Raw genomic sequence first — 26755 nt, forward strand, 5'->3', positions numbered from 1 at the left:
GAGGCATAGACTGAGTGGACATCCAGGGACTTTTTCCCAGGACGGAAATGGGTAGTATGAGAGGGCATCGTTTAAGGTGACTGGAGGAAAGTATAGGGGAGATGTTAGAGGGAGGACTTTTATACAGGGGGTGCGAAGTGTGTGAACGCACTGTCAGGGCGTTGGTGGAGGCAGATACATTAGGGCCATTTAGGAAACTCTTAGATCTCATAGGTGAGAGGAAAATGGAGGGCTATGTGGGAGGGAAAAGTTAGATCGAACTTGAAGTAGGTTAAATGGTCGGCACAACATTGTGGGCCGAATGGCCTGTACTGTGCTGGAATGTTCTATGCTATGAACCTGAACTTTATTGTCTTTCTGCACTGCACTCGTTCTGCTCCTGTTACACTTTAGCCTGCATTGTTACTGTGTTAACTGTTCTAGCTCAATGCACTGTGTAATGATTTGATCTGAATGAACAGTGTGCAAGGCAAACTTCTCACAGTATCCTGGTACATGTGACAATAGTAAACCAACTCTAATTCCAATAATACCAACTCCTGTACTCTGAAAACTCGTAGACACCCGACCACTGCATGCTGTGGCCTTCTGTCACCACTCAACTTGCTGCTCTTTCTGCCTTTCTTATTGAGAATTCAAACATTGGAGAACTCAAATACAAGCAATTAAATAAATTTAGAACGTAAAAAAAAGAACGGCTTCAACAGTAGGGCAGCACAGTAGCGTAGTGGTTAGCATAACGCTTTTATAGCGCCAGAGATTACTGCCCTTTATGCTGTTGGTGTTTCGGGGCAGCGATAAAGATCCTCCACCTCTCACTGTATAGAAGGATTCTTCATTGCTGTTTCCATGACAATTTTGTTTGACCAGTCAGGGTTGTTAACCCTAAGCTGAACCCCAGGACTGGTGGACCACTCTTAGTCAAGCCGCTAGCCTTTGACCTGTTTACCAACAGGCTAAGCACAAGGCCCTGACTCCAGCCAACACAGCTCCCCGGGTCACTGAGGCACACAACAAGGCTTTGTCCTCGCTCCCCCACACCCCCGCCCCCAACTGTCTGTCAGGAGTTTGTAGGATTCTTCCACTGACTCTGTGGTTTCCCTCCAGGTGCTGCTGTTTCCTCCTGCATTATAGGATGAACGGGTTAGTCAGTTAATTGGTCACATGGGTGTAATTGGATGGCATGGGCTGGTTGGACCAGCAGGGCCTGTTACCGCGTTGTATCTAAATAAACAAACAAACAAATGAATAAATAAATCAGGGTGGGTGAATATTGTGTGTTGTATTCCTCCGCGGAGTGAGTGGTTTGCCATTTGTTCCGGGGGGAAAAAACTTATCTTTGTAAGTCAAAGCCACATAACCCAGAGAGTCGCAACCATTGTGAGTCCAGAACCAGAGGCCACAGTTTAAGAATTGGGGTAGGCCACTTAGAACGGAGTTGAGGAAAAACTTTTTCACCCAGAGAGTGGTGGATATATGGAATGCTCTGCCCCAGAAGGCTGTGGAGGCCAAGTCTCTGGATGCTTTCAAGAAAGAGATGGATAGAGCTCTTAAAGATAGAAGAATCAAAGGTTATGGGGATAAGGCAGGAACTGGATACTGATTGTGGATGATCAGCCATGATCACAGCGAATGGCGGTGCTGGCTCGAAGGGCCGAATGCCCTACTCCTGCACCTATTGTCTATTGTGAATAGGGGAATACTCAGCTTTCGAGGGGCGGCTTTCTGATTCAACTTCTCTTGTCTCCACAGATGTGAGTTTGGCAAGTGGAACGCCCCAACATCACCTCACACCTTCGATCAAAATAGAACCCCAGGATCACTATAATTCCTTCAAGCACAGCGGGAATTCTGTCGTGGAGAGTTACACAGTGCTGGGTAACTACAGACCCTCCAACGCATATGGTCTGGGCAATGCCTATCCTTATCATTCCTACTATGCAAGGCCCGCCCTCTCTGCCATTAATAATTTTCACGCACGTTACTCATTTCCCTACGGATATTATGGTTATCCAAGCAACCAGTTATTCCCCCCATCATTCCTTAACTACGGCGGTAATGACTCACGGCCAGGGAGTTTCTCAGGAAGCAGGTTTGAGAAGAAGCCAGATGTTCAGGAGCTGTGTTCAAATTTCAATCTTGCCCTCATAAATAACAGGATCGACGGCTCTGACCAGGGCACGGAGATGGCACCAAAGCAGAACCATCAGCTAATGTTTCAAGGGGGAGCGGGCCTAGGTCCTCAGAGCTCGCTGCCCGCAGCATCCAGTCAGTCCCAGCAGGCGTGCCACATACCCGAGGAGGTCAAAAGAGTCTCACAAAATGCCAACAGCATCAATCGATACATCAAGAAGGAGCCCGAAGACCCTGCTCCCTATTCCCAATCTTGCCACGAGGTTTCCGTGAATGCCCACGCGGTAAACAATGCCTTCTCTGCCACGCAGACGCCACCTGGCCTCGGTCACCAAGGGAAGTCGTGGGATATGTTTAAGCCGAATGGTAGTTTGGTGCCAGCTGCGGCGGCTGGGCACGAGAAGCCTTGGGGCCTGTTCAATTCTACCGACAGCACCAAGTTAGCTAACACAAGCGTTCAAGAAAGGTGGAACTCAATAACACCCAATAGGAATATGACTGGGACGCCCGTTTCGAACGCACAAGAAAAGCTGTGGAACTTGCACACTGATGCCAGGAGCACGCCACCCGTGAAAAGTGGGAGCCTACAGGGGGTGCCATGGGATTCGTACAAACCAGGTGAAGCCATCACCCCCCCTTCCATCTCAGCGAATGTTAACCTTAAGGACAGATTATGGGAGCCCATGAAAATGCAGAACAACCTGTCAACGATACCGGGCTCCAGCCTCCCTGACAAACTCCAATGGGAAATGTACAAAAGGAGTAGCAGCAGCAACGGTAACCTGCGGGAGAAAGTGTGGGCAGAAAATGGAACTGTGTTCTCCAGCGCAAGCACAGAAGGGAAACAGTGGGATCTTTACAAACTGAATGAGAACAAGGCAGCTTTAGATGGCTCAGGAATACAGGAACAGCTCTGGGACCCGTACTGTATGAATGACAGTGTGGAGGACTTGCCTCCCGAAAACGTGAAGGAGGAGGAGGAGGAAGTGTGGTCGGACAGCGAGCACAATTTCTTGGATGGGAACATTGGCGGGGTTGCCGTGGCTCCGGCTCACGGCTCCATTTTAATCGAGTGCGCCCGGAGAGAGCTTCACGCCACCACTCCGTTGAAAAAACCGAACCGGTGTCACCCCACGCGAATATCTCTTGTGTTCTACCAGCATAAGAACTTAAATGAGCCGAACCACGGCTTAGCACTCTGGGAAGCGAAGGTGAAGGTCCTTGCAGAAAGGGCGAAGCAAAGGCGGGAAGAAGCGGCGAGGTTAGGCTTGCCCCTGGTAAATTCCAAGCTCCTCGGGAAAAAGCGCAAATGGGGCAGTGCGCCAACTACAGACATTGAACACAGTAAGAAAGACTTCTTTCCCACACGCCAGGCTTTGACCATTACCACAAACACTGTTATCACTGTGTCTTCATACGCCTATACCCAGGTAACAGGGCCCTACAACCGCTGGATTTGAGACACGTACAACTTGGCGGCCATTTTACCTCACTACGGCAACGGTGTCTGTTGCTGGATGCGGTGCTTTCCTCTGTCAAATATACTGTAGAGGGAGAATTCCACTCAAGTGCAAATCATCTCGAAATCTGCACTCTGAGCAAAGAATTTTAATTACGATTAAAAAAAAATTCCTGGTTTTAGTAATCTAATTTATATATCTACATGTTTTTGAACTTATAGCTACCCATCGTTACTGAAGGGTAAAAGAAAACTTTCTATGTCAAATTAGAAAAATAGTATTTATTGTACACATTTTGTTGTATTTGTTGTTCAAAGAAAAATAATCATTTGGTAGAGAAGCAACTACTTCTTCAGGGCCAAGTTAATTCTGACAGATATCAACATCTCAACCTGTTAGACTTCATCTGAAACTAAACTAAAAAAGGAAAAGAAAACTGGTGCTTTTTTAAAAAAGAAGTTTACAGCACAGAGTTCATTTTTAGTCATGGCAGTAAAGATCAGCTTACACAATCCTTAGCCCAGTGATTTCATAATGTAAACTATTACCACTGGCCTGTCTGTTGGTGCTCTAAACCTTATTAGCCTGGTGCTTCTGGTCGAAACACCAAGCACATGCACTTAAATGTAAAAAAAAATTCCCATTGTGCCGTTCAGAGGTAGATATAATGGCAATTAACATCTTGGTGCTCCTCCATTGCCTTTTTGTTCTCATTTCATAAAAACAGAGAATTTTACAGTATATCTGCTGTACCTTGATAAAGCAGAAATCATTTTATGATCTAATCATCTAGTTGTATTTCACTAAGCGTTTGAATTGTAATTACAGTCAAACCTAAGATGACAGATTTCTGGGAATGGATTTCCCAGAATATCTTCTTCAAACTCTATAAAAATAAATAATTTTGCAGTTTTATGCTGAAATACGCTCACCACCTGAACCCATCTTCTTTCCATTCTCAAAATTCTATCGGATTCTTTCTTCTTCAGCCCTTTACCTTTTCCACCTATCATCTTCCAGGTTCTTACTTCATTCCCACTCCCTCCCCCACCCAGTTTCTCACTCAACTGGCTTCACTTGCCCCATCTTGCCCTCTTTCCCCTCCTCTCCCCACTTGCTTATTCTGGCTCCTCTCCCACCTCCCCCCACCCACTCTCAACACCTTAACCATTCTCCAATATCCTACCAGATTCCTCCTTCTTCAGCCCGCTACCTTTTCCACCTATCACCTCCCAGTTTCTCACTCCATCCTGCACCCTCCCCCTCACCTGACTTCACCTATCACCTGCCATCTTGTACTTCTTCTCCCTTCCCTCCCACCTTCTTTTCTGGCTTCTCCCCCCCCCCCACCCCGCCCCCATCCTTTCCAGCCTTGACGAAGGGTCACGGCCCGAAAAAACGTTGACTCTTTATTCCTCTCCAGAGATGCTGCCCGACCAGTGTACGTCTCTGGATTTCCAGACTCTCACACAAAACGGAACTCAGCAGGACGGGCAGCATCCACGGAAATGAATGAACAGTCAACGGTCCGGGCCGAAACCCGCCATGGTGCAGAATCTCTTTGTGGTTTGTCGACACCTGAACCCGTTGCGTTGAACACAAGGGATTCTGCCCAGGCTGGAGATCCAGAGGATGGTCAGATGAATTTCAGTGCCGAACGCTTGCGGTCTGAAATTTGGTGAGCTTCAGAAGTTTCCCAGTTAATAAGCAAAGAAGGGTTGACTGTAATGACAATGCACCACCAGTCTAGGAGATAGGCCTATTATTTTTATTAGCATGTCATTGGAACTCCACTCAGGTGCCTCTCTCAGAGTGCAGGGATTCAAGTGACTGAGTTGATTTATTTTTTCGTTCTTTTCTTCATATTTTTTTCCACACATTGATATAAAAAAGTACAGCGGGTTGTATATTTTACCTGCATTCTATATCCTCCAATTTTAAACTGTAAATATATGAAAAGAAAACATTTTAAAGCACTTTCACCTTGATTTTAAAATGACAACTTGAAGTAGTTTATTTAACAGATAATTATTGGGAGAACTACTGTAAATAGCTGCAAAATTTTTAGCAAAATATTTCTCAATGTTCCTGTCCCCTGTTCTTTAACCTCCCCACAACCATTTTTAGGAAATCTTAACCATCATGTTCGTGTTGAATTCAGCTCATGTTCTTACACTGATTAAGCCCAGAAATAGGTTGAGGATTATTTTTTGGGAATCATTGAAACCATTTGTTTTCGATCAGATGCCGTAACTTTGGCTTAAAGTACCATTTATTTTGCCACATTGAAGCATGCACGTGCTGTAAAATTTGGTGTATAATCAGTTTATAGCCTTTTATAATAGAGGAAGATCAGCTGGCATTCACCCAATCTCCTGTATCTCTAAAAAAGCAGCCGCAAAAAAAAAAACAGCTTATGATTCAGACTTAAAATTGTTTTGCCTTCAAACAAGTAGACGTTTACTTGATTTCCCATAGTACAATGCATGCTTTGTTTAATCTTCCAGTTTCTAACACAGAGTATTGAATTACCTGCATGGAAATTGATTTTTTTTACAACACTTCATATTTTGTCCACATGTTCACCACTGAACTGATATGCAACTTTGAGGAAGTCGCTGTGCAGTTTTAAAATGGCATTTTCATTTTTGTTTTAATGCAACCCATGGGGTAATATTTCACCGACAACAGAAAAGATTTTTTTTTTAAAAAGAATATGGTCCATGTGTAATCTGATAACAAGAGTAAGGGGCATAGTGGTTAACAGAACGCTTTACAGTACGGGTGAACAAAGTTCAAATCCCGCCACTGTCTGTGAGCAGTTTGTACGTTCTACCCGTGACTGCGTGGGTTTCCTCCGGGTGTTCTGGTTTCCTCCCACAGTCCAAAGGCGTACCAGTCAGTAGGCTCATTGGTCATTCTAAATTGTCCCGTGATTAGATGAGGGTTAAATCAGTGGGTCACTGGGCGGTGCGGCTCAAAGGCCAGAAGGGCCTATTCCGTACGTATCTCAATAAAATCCAAACAGATACAATTTTGAAAAAATATTGTACCAATAAGCCATCTTGGAAGAAAATATAATGGACAAAGGTACAAATACAGTAGGTGTTTGATAGTACAGACTCAATAGGCCGAAGGGCCTTTATTTCTCAATATATTATGTCCTCTGAGTTCCACAAAAGGGAGTGTAAATTATCCAATTTTGGTTGGTTTTACTTTAATAATTTCATGTGCCTTTATTGAATATTTTACACCTAACCATTCCAAAAAATTCAATTCAAGTTAAGATTTGCTCTCTCTAACGGCCTGTTACGCTGCTGGCATTTAGGGCAGCAGTGAAGGTCCTCCATCTTTGGCGGCGTTCAGGGCTTCCTTCATCGTGTCAGCAGCTCGGTTTTCACTGCTGTTAGTCAGGCAAGTCCCAGATGGAGACTCAGGAATACCGTCACACTCAAATGAAGAAGGATTCTTCATTGCCGTTTCCGTAACAATTTTGTTTTAATAATCAGGTTTGTTAGTCCTGAACTGAACCCCCCTCCCCCCCACCAAACCTGGAGGACTGGTGGACCATTCTTAGTCTGGTCTTGACCCTTTGACCTGTTTGGCATGGGTGACCCTACCAAGAGCCAAAGCATAAAGCTCTGACTCCAGCCAACGTAGCTCTCCGGGTCATTGAGGCATGCAAACCTCCAAACCCAACGACAAGGTTGTGGTCCCCTTGGAGATAAGATTTACCAGCTCCCCAAAATAAAGCTCACCCTCAAGTAAGAGACTGGTCTATGATGTCCTTTCGATGTCCCCTTTCCCCAATCTGAACAAATATTTACAGTAGAAACTAGCAGTTCATAGTTTCCATACCACTTAAGAAATCAGTTATAAGTATATGTAGTCATCAATGCCATTATTAAACTAGAAGAAAACTACCTCAGATCTCTCATTTTATTAAAGGATTGAGTATGTTTTCTGAACAGGTTAAATTCCTCCATTTGCAGTAGTCATAAGTATTTACAATTTTAAGACGAGAATTTCTAAAACTTTTCAGGTAATGTCGGGTACAAGATCAATTGACGTAACATACTCATAACGTGGAACGTTGAAAGATTAGTTTCAGCTACATAAGATAAAACTCCTTTAATGTGAGCTGCTATTTCCATCCCTCAAAAAATATTAGCCTTTTTTTTTAAACATAGGAGCAGAATTCGGCCCCTTGGCTCACTGGGTCTGTTCCATGTCTGATTTATTATCACTCTCGACCCCAGTCTCCTTCCTTCTCTCCGTAACGCCCGATGTTTCAGCTGCGCAAACAACGCACGTTGTCTCTGTTTCATTTAACTTTGCGACTCGGATGAGGAGAATTTGTTTATCTCCCTAACCATCCTCTTGGCATGCCTCAGTCCTGCGGGTAAAATGCTCCTTCTCTAAGTAGTTAGTAACCTTGAAGTGAACTTTCAATAGCTGAAGCTGAATCGCGTTATCCTTGGATGACAGTCCCATGGTCTACCATTGGAGATACAAAACTGTCTTCACTCTTTATGATATTATTGCATGAATTTTATAAAGACTGCCCTGGTAGGCAAAAGGATAATGTGTACTCAAAGAGTTAACTGAATTGGCATTCTGCACTGTCTGTCTGTCTCTCTCTCTCTCTCTCTCTCTCTCTCTACAGCACTATTTCAACATTAATATAGATTCTTCCCTTCACCCCTAACACACTCTCAGGCTAAGCCATAGAAGCTTACGTTTAGCAGATTACGTTTCCCCAATTACTAAAGAGCGCAGTATGATTGCTCTCTTGAGAAACAGGCAATTTTAATTCCTGGAACTTTAGCTCAGGAATTGTTTCTGTACATGCAAACAACACTAAAAGGTGCTAAAATAAATGACTAAATGTGAAATACCAGCAATTTGTACTCACTGTAACAGCCTGACATAACTTGAATTACATGCAGGATAGCTTTTGTCACTGTTTCATCACAGGGTTAAAGAGCACCACATGTGCTACTTGTATTTGCTGGTTACATTTAAAGCAGTATAGTATTTGCTTCCAACTCTGAAAAGCTCTGAGCAAACCAGTCTGTCTTTGACAAGTTTCCCCAGTCTAAATATGAATGCCACTGATTTAGATTCCATGCAAATGCAACATCAGTTGTTGTACTAAAAATGAAGGCTGCTGCTTAAAATCCACCTTACTGTGAAAATTAGAATGTATTGAGGAAAAAAAAACTGCCTCTATTTTCCCGTCAGTGAATAGCAATGATACTTATATCGTCAAAGTACATAAATAAACCAAACAGTGATAAATTGCTTGTCAAAATTATGTTAATCACAATTTTGAGAATCTTAAAATATATACCAAATTTTGTAAGCCAATCAGAATTAAACAAATAAAATTACCTACGCAATCAATGACGTAGGTCTAAGGGGAAAGTCCGTTCAAGAAAATGCTTTGGAAAATCATGTGCATAAATGCACTGTAATTCATCTTTACACATTGATATGTTGCTCTTTTTCCTCTCCAAAGGATAAGCTATACAGTACTTTACAAAGAGATACATTCACCCAAGAAGTAATGTCCACCTCCTTAATCCCCTACCTATTTTATATAAGTCTAAGTAGAATTTGGATTCAAATCTAAGTTATGTTTTTATAAGGTTAATCAATCTAAAAGATTCCACAACTTCTGATCTGTGGATAGTCCAAGCAAACTTTTGATGGCAATAGATTGCTGGTACCAGTGTGGAAAACTCACTCACTAGCCTTCCGCTGATGAGATAGGGTGGCTTTATTCTTGAGCGTTGGTACTGCTCACTAAGTCCTGTACCTCAGCCAAGTCTGGAAACATCTTGACCATTGTCAATAGACATCCAAAAAATGTATTTGAACGCACAGCAAGAACAAAACCCAGTGCATTGTTTAGCCTAGCGTGATACAGTGAAAATATTTTCAGAGAGATTATAATGTGACCTGCTGAAAGGTGCTACAATATTCTTCAATATTCTTAAACCAGTTGCAGTGTCCACACAGAGATTAGAAATTTAGGTTCAGGGGTAGACAAACTTCATTTTCAACATTGCAATATGATTTCTCACTGAAAAGGAGAATATATCTCTTAGACAATTACATGACACCATCTCTATTTAATTTCTTAGCAAGTTTTATTGCATACCTTTTGTAGAGCTATTTCTATAGAATGTATGTAAATTCACCAGTGTGGACACTCAGAGTGCGCACAATAGGATTAAAATATTAACACTTAGTTAACTTTGAAATTTCTTGTCTTCAAATGTGACAGCTAAGGGGAAAGTGTGTTAAATATATGTCTTTTGATGCAACGTTCTATGGTTAAAAAAATGATTTAAAACAGTTCAGATTCACAGGGCCTTTCTGGTTTCTTTAATTACAGAAATGTTAGCGTTTGTTACCCATTCTGCAGCAAAAATTTTTGCAATGCTTGTGCTTAATGCTGGCATAAATTTATGCTTTATCCATGTGACTTTATTTTGTATATCAGTATTTGTAAATATGAAGTATGTTTTAAACTTCTTCCAAATTGTTTTTATATTTCTTTTGTTTTTTTTATTTGAGGTGCTATTTGATTTGTCCAGTCAGGTGATCTTGCCCCCCTTTTTTTTTAAATAAATGCTTGTGTTTTGGTTGTACAGAAATTTGGATTCTGTTTGGTGACTTCCTCATCCTAAAATCCAGGATTTCCTTAGAAATCTATAGCATTAGGGCAATCTTGTAATACAATGCAAATGAGCATGACTTTCATAAAACATGGGTTTAACGAGAGAATTTTAATGTACCTACATTATAGGGCATGCTTTCTTTGCTTTGATGACTAGATATTTTAGGTCTCTTTAACAAGATCTATCTTCTTTAAAAGGAGAAGGATCATGTATATTTCTTGATAGGTAGATAATTTCAGAAAAAAAAAATAGAATGTTAACTCTGTGGTATTCCCATAGAATTTACACTCAGTGACCACTTTATATGAGATACAGGAGTGGAGCCCAGGTTGGTCTTGTGCTGCTGTAGCCCATGCACTTCAATGGTCAATACGTTGTGTATTCAGAGATGCTCTTCTGCTCACTCTCTCACTGTTGCAACATGTGATTATTTTGAGATACTGTCACCTTCCTATCAGCTTGAACCAGTCTGGCCATTCTCCTCCGACCTCTCTCATTAACAAGGCATTTTCACCCACAGTACTGCCACTCACTGGATGTTTTCTTCTGTTTCTTGCACCATTCTCTACAAACTCTAGAGACTGTAGTGCATGAAAATTCCAAGAGATCAGCAGTTTCTGAGATACTCAAATCACCCTGTCTGGCACTGATAGTCATTCCACGGGCAAATCACTTAGATCACATTTCTTCCCCATTCTGACATTTGCTCTGAACAGCAACTGAACCTCTTGACCACGTCTGCATGCTTTATACATTGAGTTGCTGCCACATGATTGGCTGATTAGATTACAACATAACGAGCAGGTATACAAGTGTATCTAATAAAGTGACCACTGAGTGTATATTATAAAAAAATCACGGGTAAAATATTCCATCATCGCTGCATAAGAGCCACTCTTATTTTTATTTACAATACTTAGACACTGTAAGAGCAATCTTGCTTGGAATGACAAAGTGTGCAGTGGGAGCAAGATGGTTGCCGCCTTTTATTTGGTGATTTGCCACCTCTTCGTTGTTATACAACACAATATCGAAACATGCATTTTGCAAGGGCAAGGGCACACACACGCACACACCCACGCACGCACACACACACACACGCGCACGCACATGCAGGATGTATGTCTGCACTTTGGTTTTGTCAGTTGCAGTTCAAGAAATCCAAATGATAGCCGACATCGTGATATCTGGATTTAATACTGTGAATGACAAAACGGAGCAGTATTTAATACTATAAAAATGTCCTATGGTGTTTGAAGCAAACCCAGGATTAGGTCAGCACTAGTTGTTTAACATACCGTCTAGCTCAAATATCACTTCTGTTTAGAAAGAGCTTTGCACAAATGAGGTCACCTGAATGTACAGGCCATCACTGGCTGTACTTCCTAAGCATTTGAAGTAAGTGCAGGTATTACACTTGTGAGACTCCGAGCATTTTCCAAGCACACTTTGATCACACGCTGGGATCTATGGTGTCAAATGCAAACAGAGCGAGACTATGTCTTCTGGGCAGGACTTCTTTCTGAACCCTGTTCAGGCTCTGACTCCATAGCAACTTTCTAAAAAGCATAAAAACCTCCTTGCGATGGTAATATTGTAAAAGGAACAGCCCTTTGAATATGTTTGTGCTGCTTCTCTTTTGCCGACGTGGGAGTGGTATACATGTAGTTCCTCTTCGTAGAATGCTGACTTTATAGTGTTAAAGAAACCATGTTATTCCATAAAGTGCACATGATGGAAGAGCTCTATATTCTTTCTCTCTCAGTGAAAGCAAGTCACTCTTTTTCAGAAGTTATGGACAACTATAATGTTACAACAAGGTGTATATACTTGTTTTTGTTTTGGTAGGGTGGGTGAAGGAATATTGAAAATTCCCAATAGTTTGTCAGTAGTCAAAGACTGCTACCGAACATTGCGGCATCAAAATCGGTGAATATGTTTCAAACCTTTCTGTAGTACGAAAAGCTATTAATCATGTGACTATTGAGTGAATATTGCAAAGATGGCTGTGCAGTGGAAGACTGTGTTGTACACTTTGTATAATACTGTAAGTAGAAAAGTACTCTTTTTTTTCCTTTTTAGTGAATGGGCTTATATATCTTTTGTAACTTCTCTGTCTGCTGGCAAGGTAGAAAAATGCGATCAATAATCTGTAACCTTTGTTTTCAATCATGAATGGTTTATAAACAATTGGTAACGAATCCACATTCCATTTGTTAAAAATGCAATACTAAAACATAGCGATACTAAACTTTAATATAATATAAAAATGAATATGAAATTGTTTATGTAAACAGGATACTTACCCATGTGACCATTTTAGTTCAATTTACAGCTTTTAAAGAGAGGGTCTTCTATTTGACATTTGAGTTTAAAGATAATCTAATATCTAAATTCTGCAAAAAGCAAGAATTTCAGGTTGCACACTGTATACATTCTCTGATATTAAATTGAAATTCAAACATCTGTGAAGCACACAAAATATTTTCTAACCAAAATGAGATTTTAGAAAGATTTCTGAATTGAAACATGTTATATACTCAGCTTTGTGTTGAGTGGAACTGTTTAGAAGTCCAGTTGATTGGCGTTAGCAGAAATTCAGTACATACCGGGAGGTACATTGTTGGTTACTGCAGGGGACAAACATAATTGGGCAGAGTGCAAAGAGTGACTCAACGCTAGAAATTCACAAACTTACTTAACTGAGCCTCTTTCAGAGATTTATTTACTGTTTAACAATGTCCCATTTGGGCTGTCGAGGGTCATCTCACTCCAGACCCCATCACAACCATGGACCTTGATACCTACAACTAACATTCTTGCACTTTGCTCTCAGACTGGTTCTGTAAACTATTTTGATTTTAATCTCAACAGTCTGCTAAATCTTTATCTGTGTGGTGCTCATGATAAAACAGCGGGGAAAAAAAAACTCTCAGAGTGGCAGCTTATCTTCTGCCTGCGATTTGGAGTAGGACGATATGGAAAAAAATAAGCCCTACGAGGCAGATCACCACAGCACACTGCAAGAGTGTGTTAGTTTACAAGCAAGTATTTGTTTCAGATAAGACCCAAGTTTAATTCAAGGGCAGGAACCTGTACTGAATTTAGCCCAGTAACTAAAATTATCCTTAAAATAAAGCTAAAATAACTAGTGTTTTGGAATTAAGCTGAAACTTTAGTTCGATTGTTTAAATTGATAACCTTCTCAATAAAATATCCAACATAGACAATAGACAATAGGTGCAGGAGTAGGCCATTCGGCCCTTTGAGCCAGCACCGCCATTCACGGTGATCATGGCTGATCATCCACTATCAGTATCCAGTTCCTGCCTTATCCCCATAACCTTTGATTCCGCTATCTTTAAGAGCTCTATCCATCTCTTTTTTGAAAGCATCCAGAGACTTGGCCTCCACAGCCTTCTGTGGCAGAGCATTCCATATATCCGCCACTCTCTGGGTGAAAAAGTTTTTCCTCAATATAATTCCTCAACATAAATAAAACACTTGGAACAATTCCTCCAGCTTTCACTCATAAAACTCTTCTATACACTCACTACACCTTGGTTAATACCTGCACTCAGTGGCCACTTTATTAGGTACAGGAGTGGAAGCCGGTGTGCTGTAACCCATCCACTAAAAGGTTTGATGTGTTGGGCTTTCAGAGATACTCTTCTACCCAAACTGTTATTCGAGTTACAGGTGCCTTCCTGCCAGCTTAAACCGGTCTGGTCATTCTCCTCTGATCTCTCTCATTAGCAAGGTGTGTTCTCCCACAAAACTGCCGCTCACTGGATTTTTTTTTCACACCGTTCCCTGTAAACACTAGACAGTATTATGCGTGAAAATCCCAGGCGATTCTCAAACCCTCCTGTCTGGCATCAACAATCATTCCACTGTCAAAGTTAGTTAAATCACATCTTATCCCCATTCTGATATTTGGGCTGAACAACAGCTGAACCTCTTGACCATGTCTGCATGCTCTTGTGCATTGAGTTGCTGCCACACGATTGGCTGATTAAATATTTGCATTGACAAGCAGGTGTACTAATTAAAGTGGCAACTGAGTGTACACTTCATGATGCAGAATTCGTTATTTGATTCACACCTACTAAACGGAAGACAACTCTTTAAAACAAAGCTACAAATTGTTTATGTTGAGTTTACCTACTGTTAGCTGTAAATAAGTAAAACTTTAAATGCTGCAGTTTAGCTTTATCTAACAACCACTGGCTGTAAATCTTGCAAAATCTAAACAAAATCACTTGATGTGCTTCGACTTAAAATGTACATTTTAAAGGTGCAAACTCACTTGATTTTAATCATTTTTCTATTTGGTTGGTGTTCAACAACAACAAAAAAGAAAATCATAATGCTATTCCATTCCAAACTAACTTAAACAGTGGGCTGCCTATGAATCACAGAACATAATGCGGCCTAATTTTATTTTATTCACATTCTGACATCAGGGATATTTTTAACAGCAATGAAACCACCTCTGCTTATTTTTTAACATCCATCTTTCAGGGATTTTACTTTGGGATTAGATTTGCTCTATTCATGTTGTAAATGTGACAACTAACCTTTTTTGTTGCTTTAATTAACATAAAAAGTGGGAAAAAGTTTTGTACATTAAGGCAAAGCTGTAGTGGATAATATTCTAAAAGCCTGTTGTCTTTTTTTTCTAAAGTATTTAAGAAATTTAGGAGGGGGTACAGGCGAGAAAAAATGGCTTATGAAAGAACAAAACAGTATAGGAAACTTTTATTCCAATTTGTTTTTGAGTTGATTTACTGAGAAAACAAAAAAGGAATTGTTATCCATAACTTTGTAACAAGTTCCTCGGGCAAGAGGCTAGCTTGTAACCCGTACTTGAAACTATTTTGTTTAAAAAGTCATCAGCTTCACAACTTGAAATAAAAGTTTGCAGCTTCATGGATGAAAAGTAGCATCAAACTGCAGATGGAATAGGACCATTGAGCATTTTACTGCAAATATTAATACAAGTAAATATTTTGCTGGAAGTTTTATTTTGAGTCGATTTTTTTTATTTTTCCTTTTACTTTTCCTCAAAGGTCTGACTCAGCAGTCCATAATTGTATCATTAGGCACTGATTAAAGAAGACCAGGATTAATTTTGATTTTATTGCATTGTATTGTACACAGAAAGGTTGTTTGCAAGAACTTCCTTGTAAATGTATTCTTCCTGATCATTTCGAAATATTGTGGGTGTTTTAATAAATTTTATATTTATTTTTTGCACTCAAATCACTGGCTTTTATTCCCATTTGTGACACACTTAAAATTTCAAGATTTAAGATTCAAGACTGCTTAATATCATCGAGTCATGGACAACTAGTCTAATGTCACAGAGTCATAGAAAAATGCAGCACAAAACAGGCCCTTCAGCCTCTCTAGTCTGTGGTGAACCATTTAATCTGCCGACTCCCATCAATCTGCACCTGGACCATAGCCCTCCATGTACCTATCTAAATTTCTATTAAAATTGACCCCGCATCTAAAACTTGTGCTGGCAGCTTGTTCCACACTCTCACTATCCTTTGAGTGAGAAGTTCCCCCTCTTGTTCCCCTTAATCATTTCACTTTTCACCCCTAACCCATGACCTCCGGTTGTAGTCTCATCCAACCTCAGTGGAAAAGCCTGCTGGCATTTACCCGATCTATACCCTTCATAACTTCATATACTTCTATCAAATCTCCCCTCAATCTTCTACATTCCAGGGAATAAAGTCCTAACATATTCAACCTTTCTCTATACTTTAGGTCTTTAAGTCCCAGCAACATCTGTATAAGTTTTCTCAATCTTAAGTACATCCTTCCTGTAGGTAGTGAATAAAACCATGCACACATCTCCAAGTTCGGCCTCACCAACATCTTATCCAACTTTAACACTACATCCCAACTCCTGTACTCAATGCATTGATTTATGAAAGCCAATGTGCCTGAAGTTTTCTTTACAATCTACCTGTGACACAACTTTCAATGAAATATGGACCTGTATTCCCAAATCTCTATGCCCTACCACACTCCTCAGTGCCCTACCATTTATTGAGTAAGACCTACCCTGGTTGGTCCTACTGAAGTGCAAAACCTCACTCTTCTCTGCATTAAATACTATCTGCCATTTTTCCAGCTGGTCCATATCCCGCTGCAAGCTTTGATAGTCTTCCTCACTTCCATTTCACCCCTAATCTTGACGTCATCTGCAAATCTGCTGATTCAGATTACCACGTTATCATCCAGATCGTTGATAACAAACAATGAAGGACCCAACACCGATCCCTGCAGCACACCACTAGTCACAGGCCTCCGGTCAGAGAGGCAACCGTCTACTACCACTCTCTGGCTCCTTCCATGAAGCAATGTCTCATCCAATTTACTACCTCATTTTGTCTTGACCAGCTTCCCATGCAGGACCATGTCAAAGGCCTTGCTAAAGACCACGCAGGCAACATCTATGGCCTTGCTTTCATTAACTTTCCTGGTAACTTCCTTGAACAACTCTATAAGGTTGATTAGATATGACCTACCATGCATAAAAACATGTTGACCATCCCTAATCAGTCCCTATCTATGCAAATACTCATTTATCTGGTCCCTTAGAAAACTTTACAATAACTTTCCCACTACCGATGTCAGGCTAACCGGCCTACAATTTCCTGGCTTATTCTTAGAGCCTTTCTTAAATGACACGACGACATTAGCCAATCCTCCAGCACTTCACTCATGATCAAGGTTGTCTTAATTATCTTTTCTAGGGCCCCTGCAATTTCTGCCTCGCACAAGGTCCAAGGGAACATCTTATCAGGCCCTTTGGATTTATCCATCCTAATTTGCCTCACAAACGGCAATCACCTCCTCCTCAGTGATCTGCATCAGGTCCGTGACCTCGCCGCTGCATTGCCTCAGATATAGAAAATGTGGCCATCTCCCAAGTAAACACAGAAGCAAAAAAAAAAAAAAAAAAGTCTATTTAAGATCTCCTCCTTCTCTTTTGGCTCCCCACATAGATTACTATTCAGATCTTCCAAAGTACTAATTTTGTTCCTTAGTATCTTTTTGCTCTTGACATATCTGTAGAATCCCTTAGGATTCTCCTTCATCTTGTCTGTTAAAGCAATGTCATGTCTTTTTTACCCCTCCTGATTTCTTTCTTAATTTCCTTTTGCATTTATTATACTCCTCAAGTACCTCATTTGTTCCTGCCTGCCTATAACTGCTATGCACCTCCTTCTTTCCCTCAACTAGGGACTCAATACCTCTTGAAAACCAAGGTTCCCTGCACCTGTTATCATTGCCTTTTAGTCTGACAGGAACATACAAACTTTGTACTCCCACCCTGAAGGACTCCCACTTGACAAGACCATAAGACCATAAGACAAAGGAGCAGAAGTCGGCCATTTGGCCCATTGAGTCTGCTCCGCCATTTTATCATGAGCTGATCCATTCTCCCATTTAGTCCCACTCCCCCGCCTTCTCACCATAACCTTTGATGCCCTGGCTACTCAGATACCTATCAATCTCTGCCTTAAATACACCCAATGACTTGGCCTCCGCTGCTGCCCGTGGCAACAAATTCCATAGATTCACCACCCTCTGACTAAAAAGATTTCTTCACATTTCTGTTCTGAATGGGTGGCCTTCAATCCTTAAGTCGTGCCCTCTCGTACTAGACTCCCCCATCGCGGGAAACAACTTTGCCACATTCACTCTGTCCATGCCTTTCAACATTCGAAATGTTTCTATGAGGTCTCCCCTCATTCTTCTAAACTCCAAGGAATACAGTCCAAGAGCGGACAAACGTTCCTCATATGTTAACCCTCTCATTCCCGGAATCATTCTAGTGAATCTTCTCTGTACCCTCTCCAATGTCAGCACAACCTTTCTTAAATAAGGAGACCAAAACTGCCACAGAACTCCAAATGAGGCCTCACCAGCACCTTATAGAGCCTCAACATCACATCCCTGCTCCTATACTCTATTCCTCTAGAAATGAATGCCAACATTGCATTTGCCTTCTTCACCATCGACTCAACTCCTTTGCCAGAAAACAACACGTCCCAATCCACATTTGCCAGATCCTTTTTGATACCATCAAATTTGGCCTTTCTCCAATTTAGCGTCTCAACCTGAGGACCAGACCTACCCCTTGAAACAAATGCCATTATGATAACTCGATGCAAAGTGTTCCCCTACACAAACTTCTGCCACCTGCCCTGTCTGATTCTCTAAATGAAGATCTAGTCTTACACTCTCTCTAGCTGGGGCTTCTATGTACTAATTAAGGAAACTTTCCTGAAGACATTTCACAAATTCTTTCCCATCTAGTCCCTTTATAGTATGGGTGTCCCAGTCAAAAAGTGGAAAGTTAAAAATCACCCTCTGTCACAACCTTATATTTCTTGCAACAGTCTGCAAGCTCTCTACAAATTTGTTCATCTAAATCCACTGACAGTTGGGTGTTCTATAATATAATCCCATTAACATGGTCATACCTTTCTTATTCCTCAATTCTACCCAAAAAGTCTCACTAGCGGAGCTCTCCAGTCTGTCCTGACTGAGCACTGCTGTGACATTTTCCCTGACTAGTAACATCACCCTTTAATCCGTCCCACACTATTTCGTCTAAAACAACGGAACTTCGGCACATTGAGCTGTCAATCCCGCTCCCCACCCCCTCCCCCCGCAACCAAGTCTCACTAATGGCTAAGATGTCATAATTCCATGTGCTGATCCATGCCCTAAGTTCATCCATCTTTCTGACAATACACCTTGAATTGAATTATACACAGCTCAGAACATTAGTCCCGCCATGCTCGACCGTTTTATTTCTGACTTCGTGTGTAGGCTTAACAACATCTTGTTCCACAACCACTCCACTATCTGTTCTGGCACTCTGGCTCCTATTCCCCACCCACCCACCAAGGAGCTGCATTAGCAAACCTTCCTGCAAGGATATTAGTCTCCCTCCAGTTCAGGTGCAAACCATCGCTTCTGTACAGGCCCCACCTTCTTTGAAAGAGAGCCAAATAATCCAAAGATCTGAATCCCACCCTCCTGCACCAACTCCTTCACTTGTTAAATAGAATGATCTTCCTATTTTCGGTCTCACTAACACATGACAGAAGTAGCAGTTCTGAGATCACAGCCCTGGAGACCCTGTGCCTTAACTGAGCACCTAACTCGCTGCACTCACTTTGTTGGACCTCATCACCCAAATTGGTACTAATATGGACCACTACCTCTGGCTGCTCACCCTTCCACTTAAGAGTGCTGTGGACTCGTTCCAAGATCTCCCTGGTTCTGGCACCCAGGAGGCAACAAACCATCCAGGAACCTTGTTCTCATCCACAGAAACTCCTGTTCCCCCAGCCAACAAATCCCCTTCACTTCTGATCTACAGAGCCAGACTCAATGCAACTGCTTCTCCCCTGTAGTTCATCTTTCCCCCGCCCCACCCCCCCATCAGTTTCCAAAGCAATAATCTTACTATTGAGGGAACAGCCACAGGGGAACTCTGCACGACAACCATCTCCTCATTCTCCCGTATTAACCAAAGGTCGTCAAGCTGCAGCTCTACTTCCTTAACACAGTTCCTAAATAGCTGCAGCTCAGTACTCTTCCTGCAGATGTAGGTATTAGTGAGACTAGAGGTCCCCTAAAGTTCCCACATTTCACACAAGGAACATACCACTAACTCTGGACACTAGCACACCAGCTATGTACTAACAGAGAAAAAGTGCTTGCAACAATCTTGCTTGGAGTCTATGTCTGTGCTTGACTAAGCCTATTCTCACCCAAGCCTGTTGAGCCAAAGCCAGACCACTCTAACACTGCCCCACTCACACAGTGACCACTCCAACAATGGAAAGCTGGATCGAAGTATCATTTCCAGTACAGAGGTGTAATGGAGAACAAAATAATAGTTACTCCAGATCTGATGCATTACAAAATAAAACACAAAGGTAAAGAACAGCATACTAAAAAAATGCAATAATTATGAAACCATAAGAAAGCTTTGTTACATATGTCCAGAAAGTGAGGCTAGGCACAACAGCATCTGTCCATAAGGTCTGTATCTAATTATATCTCAATATTCTGAGAAAGGCTCATTATAATTTAACATTTTTATTAATTATTTCATGTGGGTACTCTTGAATATTCCTTGTGTTTTCTTTCCCAGAGAGAGAAACCTTTCGAAGTAACATTCCTCTGATGAGGTGAACAATAATTTATTCAATTTACTTGAACGATTGTTGAAAAGATCTATGAGTCATTTCTGTAGTGTGGCCAATATATTATATAAAAAGATCTAACTAAAAAATATAAATATCTTCAAACCACATAACCTACACAAGGTTTCTAACACTGCTGGAAATCATCTGCGTTATTTTCAAATGACATTAAAAGTGGGAGAAATACTGGGGGAAAATGGTTGAGTGTCAGATGTTCAAAACTGTGGACCTCTCATACGGAACTAATACAGCTTCAAAATTAGTCTGAAACAAGTAACAACTTGCTCAGTGATTTGTCACAAATCTCACCTATTTTTAGGTTCACTTCCTGTTTGTAGGAGTAAATTTGCCAAATTAATCTAATCCTACAGCTGTGTATGAAAGATGAAATCCAGAAAGGTTTGGAGAGACATATCCAGAATTTGTTACTTAAAACCCCTATTTTGTGTCTATTGCAAGTGTTTATTAACCTACCTATTACAGATGAAAATGCCTTGAGGTCTTTATTGCGTACATGATCAAGATTCAAGATGAGCTTATTTATTTTGTGTGCTTTGAAACATACCGTAAGATGCACCATTTGCGTTAACAAACAACACACCTGTGGGTGTACTGGGGGCAGCCTACAAGCGTCATCACACATTCCTGCATTGACATAACATGCCCAGAACAACACAGAACACAACAAGCAAAGAAACAACAGCAAATCAAGCCACTTTCTTCCCTCCTACTCAGAGTCTTTTAAGTCCAGGACAAGCCTCCAATGAATTTTAACTTCCCTAATGATGACCGCAGTGATTTGCAAACTTGGTTCCAGCCTACAGGCCTTGATATACTTTCAGTTTTATAAGTTGAGGAATGTTGGGCAAAAGCCCTTGAAAAAGTGGTTTAAGCTGTCTATCTGAACCAGTGTTCTTTTGGTGAAGAGCCTCAGGACCCACCACCAGGTTCAAGGACAGTTACTACCTCTAAACCATCAAGCTCTTGAACAGAAGGGGATAACTGCACTCCCTTGCCCCATCACTGAAATGTTCCTACAACCAATTATCTCGCTGAAGACTCTTAATCTTGTTATTTATTAATATTTGCATTTGCACAGTTTGTCATCTTCTGTGCTCTACTTGATCTTTCATTATAGTTACTATTCTGTAGATTTGCTCAGTACACACACAGGAAAATGAACCTCGGGGTTGTAGATGGTGACATATGTAGGCTGATAATAACATTTACTTCGAACTTTGATGATACCCACATGGGGCTGATGTGAATTGTACCAGACATCTTGATGCAGCATATTCGAGAGTGAAGACACTGTATGAATGGGGGTGGGGGTGTGCATGTCTATGTGTCTTCTTCTTTGAAGACTAATAGAGATCTTGCCCTTTAAGGCGTTGTTAAAGAAACTCATTATCTGGCAGTGCAGCCAGCAGCCGTGATGCAGATGGGAGTGACTGCTTAGGGCGATGGATTGGGCTGCTCTGACCTACCTGTGTGACATTGAATGCCTGGAATGCTGTTGGAACTGGTTGTTCCATCACACTCCTGTTACCTTGGAAAGGCTCTGGAACAATAGGAAGCAAGTCACGCTCCGAAGACAACCAGTGGAGTAGCCACAGTATTTATTTGGCTGCCCATGAGTGTTGAGCAGAACATGCATGAGCCATTGCATTATCTGTTGTGCAATCAGATGGATTTCTACTCCCAACCTTCTGCTGGGAGCAGTCAACGATGACTGTGACTACAACACTGCACAGCAGCATAGGTGGGCAGCAACAGTGAGTGGAACATTTCACAATGCCAGAGGTTGAGGTTCAATTCCTGCCACTGTCTGCAAAGAGCTTGAGCTTTCTCCCATGGCCACGTGTGCCCTCCCACATACATTCCAAAGACACGGATAGCAAGTGTGCGCATGTTATATTGGCACCAGAAGCAGGCTGACACTTGTGGGCTGCCCCCACATTTCCTCAGACTATGTTGGTCGTCGACACAAACAGCACATTTCAGCAAATGTTTCAATGTACATGTGACAAATTAAGCTAATATGTATATATCCTTAACATTGTTATGAGGAACCCCAACACCAAGATTTTTGAGGGAGACAACTGCCCTCTGGCTACGTAGGTACGACTTCCACTAGTTATGACTCTAGCCTTTGGTTATCAACTTTAATTTTACCTCGATGCCACACACTCTATGTTTAACATCAAGGCATCCTTTGGTATTCTTCTTCCCCCCCCCCCCCCCAACTTCTGAACTTTAAGCACTTTCACCCATTTTGGAACAAGCCTATGAACCTAGGTGGTCCTGACAAAACCCAAGCCGAGCATCAGTAAGTAGGCTATTGGTGAGTAAGTGTTGCTTGGCAGCAGTGTTGATGACATCCTCCATCATCTCGCTGAGGATATCTAGACAATTTTCCCTCAGTTAGGTTAGTGGTTAGATCACAGGCCCCAGCCCACAATGCTATACAGAGCTTTTAACCTACTCTAAGATCAATCTAACGCTTCCCTCCCAAATGACCTCCATTTTTCTTTCATCCATATGCTTCTCATGAGTGTCTTAAACGTCCCTGATCTATCTGCCTCTACCACTACCCCGACAGTGTGTTCCAGACACCCGCCACTCGTTTTTAAAAAACTCTGATATCTCCCCAGTACATACTCTTAATCACTTAAAATTACGCCCTTGTGCATTAGCCATTGCCATCCTGGAATAAAGTCTCTGGTTGTCCACTCTATCCAGTGCTGCCTCTCGTCAATACTGAGTACACCGTTTATACAAACACAGTCTAGGTTCAGGAAAGAAGTGTGTGAACCCTTCTACAAAAGCTATTTGGAGTCAGGTGTTCCAACCAATGAGATGAAATTGTAGGTGTGGTTTGTAGAGCTGCCCTGCCCTATAAAAAAAGACGCACAAAGTCAAGTTACTCTTCTCCAGAAAGATTTATTTGTCTGCACCATGCCTCGATCAAAACAACTTTCAGAGAAACTTAGAAGGATTATAAAGATGCACAAAGCTGGAAAAGGCTACAAAAGCATTTTTATAGACCTGAGGGTTCATCATGAGTCCACGGATGAAATTGTCTACAACTGGAAGAAACTCAGTACTGCTGCTACTCTCCCTAGGAGTGAGCACCCTGCAAAGATCACACCAAGAGCACAATTGGACATGAGTTGAGAGTTAAAGGGCAAAAGTTTAGGGGTAACATGAGGGGGAACTTCTTTACTCGGAGAGTGGTGGCTGTGTGGAACGAGCTTCCAGCAGAAGTGGTTGAGGCAGGTTCGATGTTGTCGTTTAAAGTTAAATTGGATAGATACATAGACAGGAAGGGAGTAGAGGGTTATGGACCGAGTGCAGGTCAGTGGGACTAGGTGAGAGTAGGAGTTCGGCACGGACTAGAAGGGCCGAGATGGCCTGTTTCCGTGCTGTAATTGTTATATGATTATACAATGTGCAATGTTGTAGGTGGTGAAAAAGACCCCAAGGGTAACAAGAAAAGACTTGTACAAAAAAAATTGTTACACATCAAATTTGCACAAGAAATGGATGTTCCACAAGACTTCTGAGACAATATTCTGTAGACAGATGAGACAAAAGTTGAACTTTTTTTCTTGGCAGAAATACACACCACTATGTTTGGAGGTAAAAGGGCACTGCACACTAATACCAAAACCTCATCCCAACTGTGAAGCATGGTGGTTTGGGACTGCTTTGCTGTCTCAGGGTCGGGACAGCTTGCAATCATTGAGGGAACAATGAAATCAAAATTGTATCAAGATATTTTACAGGAGAATGTTGGGGTAGTGGTCTGTCACCTGAAGCTTAACAGAAGTTGGATAATACAACAAGACAATAATGCAGAAGACAAGAGTAAATCAACAACAGAATATTTTAAAAAGAAGAAAATTTGTGTTTTGGAATGGCCAAGTCAGAATCCAGACCTTAACCCAATTGAGATGCTGTGGCGTGACCTGTTCATGCAAGATATTCCAGAAATACCGATGAACTGAAACAGAAACAAATGGTTTAAAATTCCTCCTCGTCATTGTGCAAGTCTGATCAGCAGCTACATGAAACATTTGGTGGAGGTTATTGCTGCTGAGGGAGGTTCTACCAGTTATTAAATATAAGAGTTCCCATACTTTTTCCTGCCTGGATGGTGAATGATTAAATGAGTTCAATAAAGACATGAAAAGTACAATTGTCTGTTTGTTGTTAGTTTAGGTAGATGGTGTTAGTCTATTATTGTGACTTAGATGAAGATCAGACTACATTGAGTAATTAATGCAGAAAACCAGGTAATTGCATAGGGTTCAAAAACTTTTTTGCAACTGTAGTTGATGGCAAAGCTCCGTGGCCTAAAAAATGGCTGGGAACCCCTGCCTTAAGCTGATGAGCTTCCTTCTATCACATGAATGAGTGTTTAATTCCATTTGCAACCCTTCATTGTTAAATAGACTGTTAGCTTCTATATTAAGGAAGACCAGGACAATAGTCATCTCTTTACCTTGATTACTACCATAAAGTTCCACTCTGTCATTTCAGTCCATTCAAGATCTGTGCTGTCCTTTGGAACATTATTTATATAATCAAATTATTTATCAATTGTTGTGCACAATAAGATTTATTGCTTACTATATAACATCCTTCTACCTACCTGTGAGACAAGGAATTCTGGAACTCCAGCTGTAGAAAAACAGCTATCCAAGGGAAAGGAGATTAGAAAACCACTATGCTTACTGTTCATTACTTCTAATGCAGAGACCGATCAAGTCTTTAAATCTTCAGCAAAAACAAAAAAATGCAGGATGTCCACTAGTAAACTGGAAATTTGGTTCCCTTACCAGAGAACTAATCTAACCAAGCAGCGACTTCCCCCAAGCTTCTGGGGACAAACCTTAGATGAGGAGTGGCAGGACAAAAGAAGACAACCATCTTGAGTTCAAAGTTTGGGGAAATATTGTGGCGGGTGGAAACCAGAATTCTTGTTCCAGAATGCAGCTGGTTTGCCTTGGGAACCTACAAACAGCGCACGTGCTTCCAGTTCCTACAGGAATTCCAGTAAGCAACTGAAAAAATATCTTAAAACTGCAACAAGACCAACTTGGCCGGTATATTGATTTACTCGAAACACACAAATTCTAGAGGAACTCAGCAAGTCAGGCAACACCTATGGTAATGCGTAGGTTCCGAGGATCTAACCTGGTCCCAACATATTGATACAGTTATAAAGAAGGCAAGACAGTGACTATACTTCAATAGTTTGAAGAGATTTGGCGTGTCAACAAATAAACTCAAAAACTTCTATAGATGTACCATGGAGAGCATTCTGACAGGCTGCATCACTGTCTGGTATATTGGGGGGGGGGGGGGCGCTACTGCACAGGACCAAAAGAAGCTGCAGAGGATTGTAAATTTAGTCAGCTCCATCTTGGGTACTAGCCTACAAAGTACCCAGGACATCTTCAAGAAGCGGTGTCTCAGAAAGGCAGTGTCCATTATTAAGAACCTCCAGCACCCAGGGCATATCTTTTTCTCACTGTTACCATCAAGTAGGAGGTTCAGAAGCCTGAAGGCACACACTCAGCAATTTAGGAACAGTTTCTTCCCCTCTGCCATCTGATTCCTAAATGGACATTGCACCCTTGAACACTACCTCACTTTTTAAATATATATTGGTTTTTGCATGATTTTTAATCTATTCTATATATATACTGTAAATGATTTAATTATATTCCTTCTACATTATGTATTGAATTGAACTGCTGCTGCTAAGTTAACAAGTTTCCTGACACACACCGGTGATAATAAACCTGATTCTCAAAGTTTCAGGCCAAAGCCCTTCTTCAGGACTGAGATGGTAAGAGGAAGATACCAGGATAAAAAGGTGGGGGGGGGGGGGGAAGAGAGAGGGAGATGGTTAGCTGGAAGGTGATAGGTGAAGCCAGGTGGGTGAGAAAGTTCAAGGGCTGGAGAGGAAAGAATCTGATAGGAGAGGAGAATGGGAAAGAGGAAGGGATGCAGGGGGTGGGGGCTGAGTAAAGAGGTAGGTGAGTAGTAGTAGAGGTTAGAGTGGGGAATGGAGGGGGTGGAGGGGATTCTAATTGAAAACACAACTCCCCACCCTTTCTGAAGGGTCTCGACCAGAAATATCAGCTCTTTATTCCTCTCCATAGAAACTGCCTGACCTGATGAGATACTCCAGCATTTTGTGTGTGTG

General features: G+C 41.5%; 1 protein-coding gene across 5 annotated transcripts in view; it reads left to right on the forward strand.

Moving 5' to 3' along the window:
* Positions 1-10258, forward strand: part of LOC140201867 (methylcytosine dioxygenase TET3-like) — a 330696-nt gene extending 320438 nt beyond the window's left edge. For all 5 annotated transcript variants that reach the window (XM_072266613.1, XM_072266614.1, XM_072266615.1 and 2 more), the window contains one exon: positions 1753-10258. In XM_072266613.1, coding sequence (XP_072122714.1) covers positions 1753-3593 — 1841 coding nt within the window. In that variant the 3' untranslated portion in view covers positions 3594-10258. The remainder of the gene's footprint in view (positions 1-1752) is intronic.
* The last annotated feature ends 16497 nt before the right edge of the window (positions 10259-26755 follow it).

Source organism: Mobula birostris, chromosome 8 (genome assembly GCF_030028105.1).
Source record: "Mobula birostris isolate sMobBir1 chromosome 8, sMobBir1.hap1, whole genome shotgun sequence".
Classification (NCBI taxonomy): Eukaryota; Metazoa; Chordata; class Chondrichthyes; order Myliobatiformes; family Myliobatidae; genus Mobula; species Mobula birostris.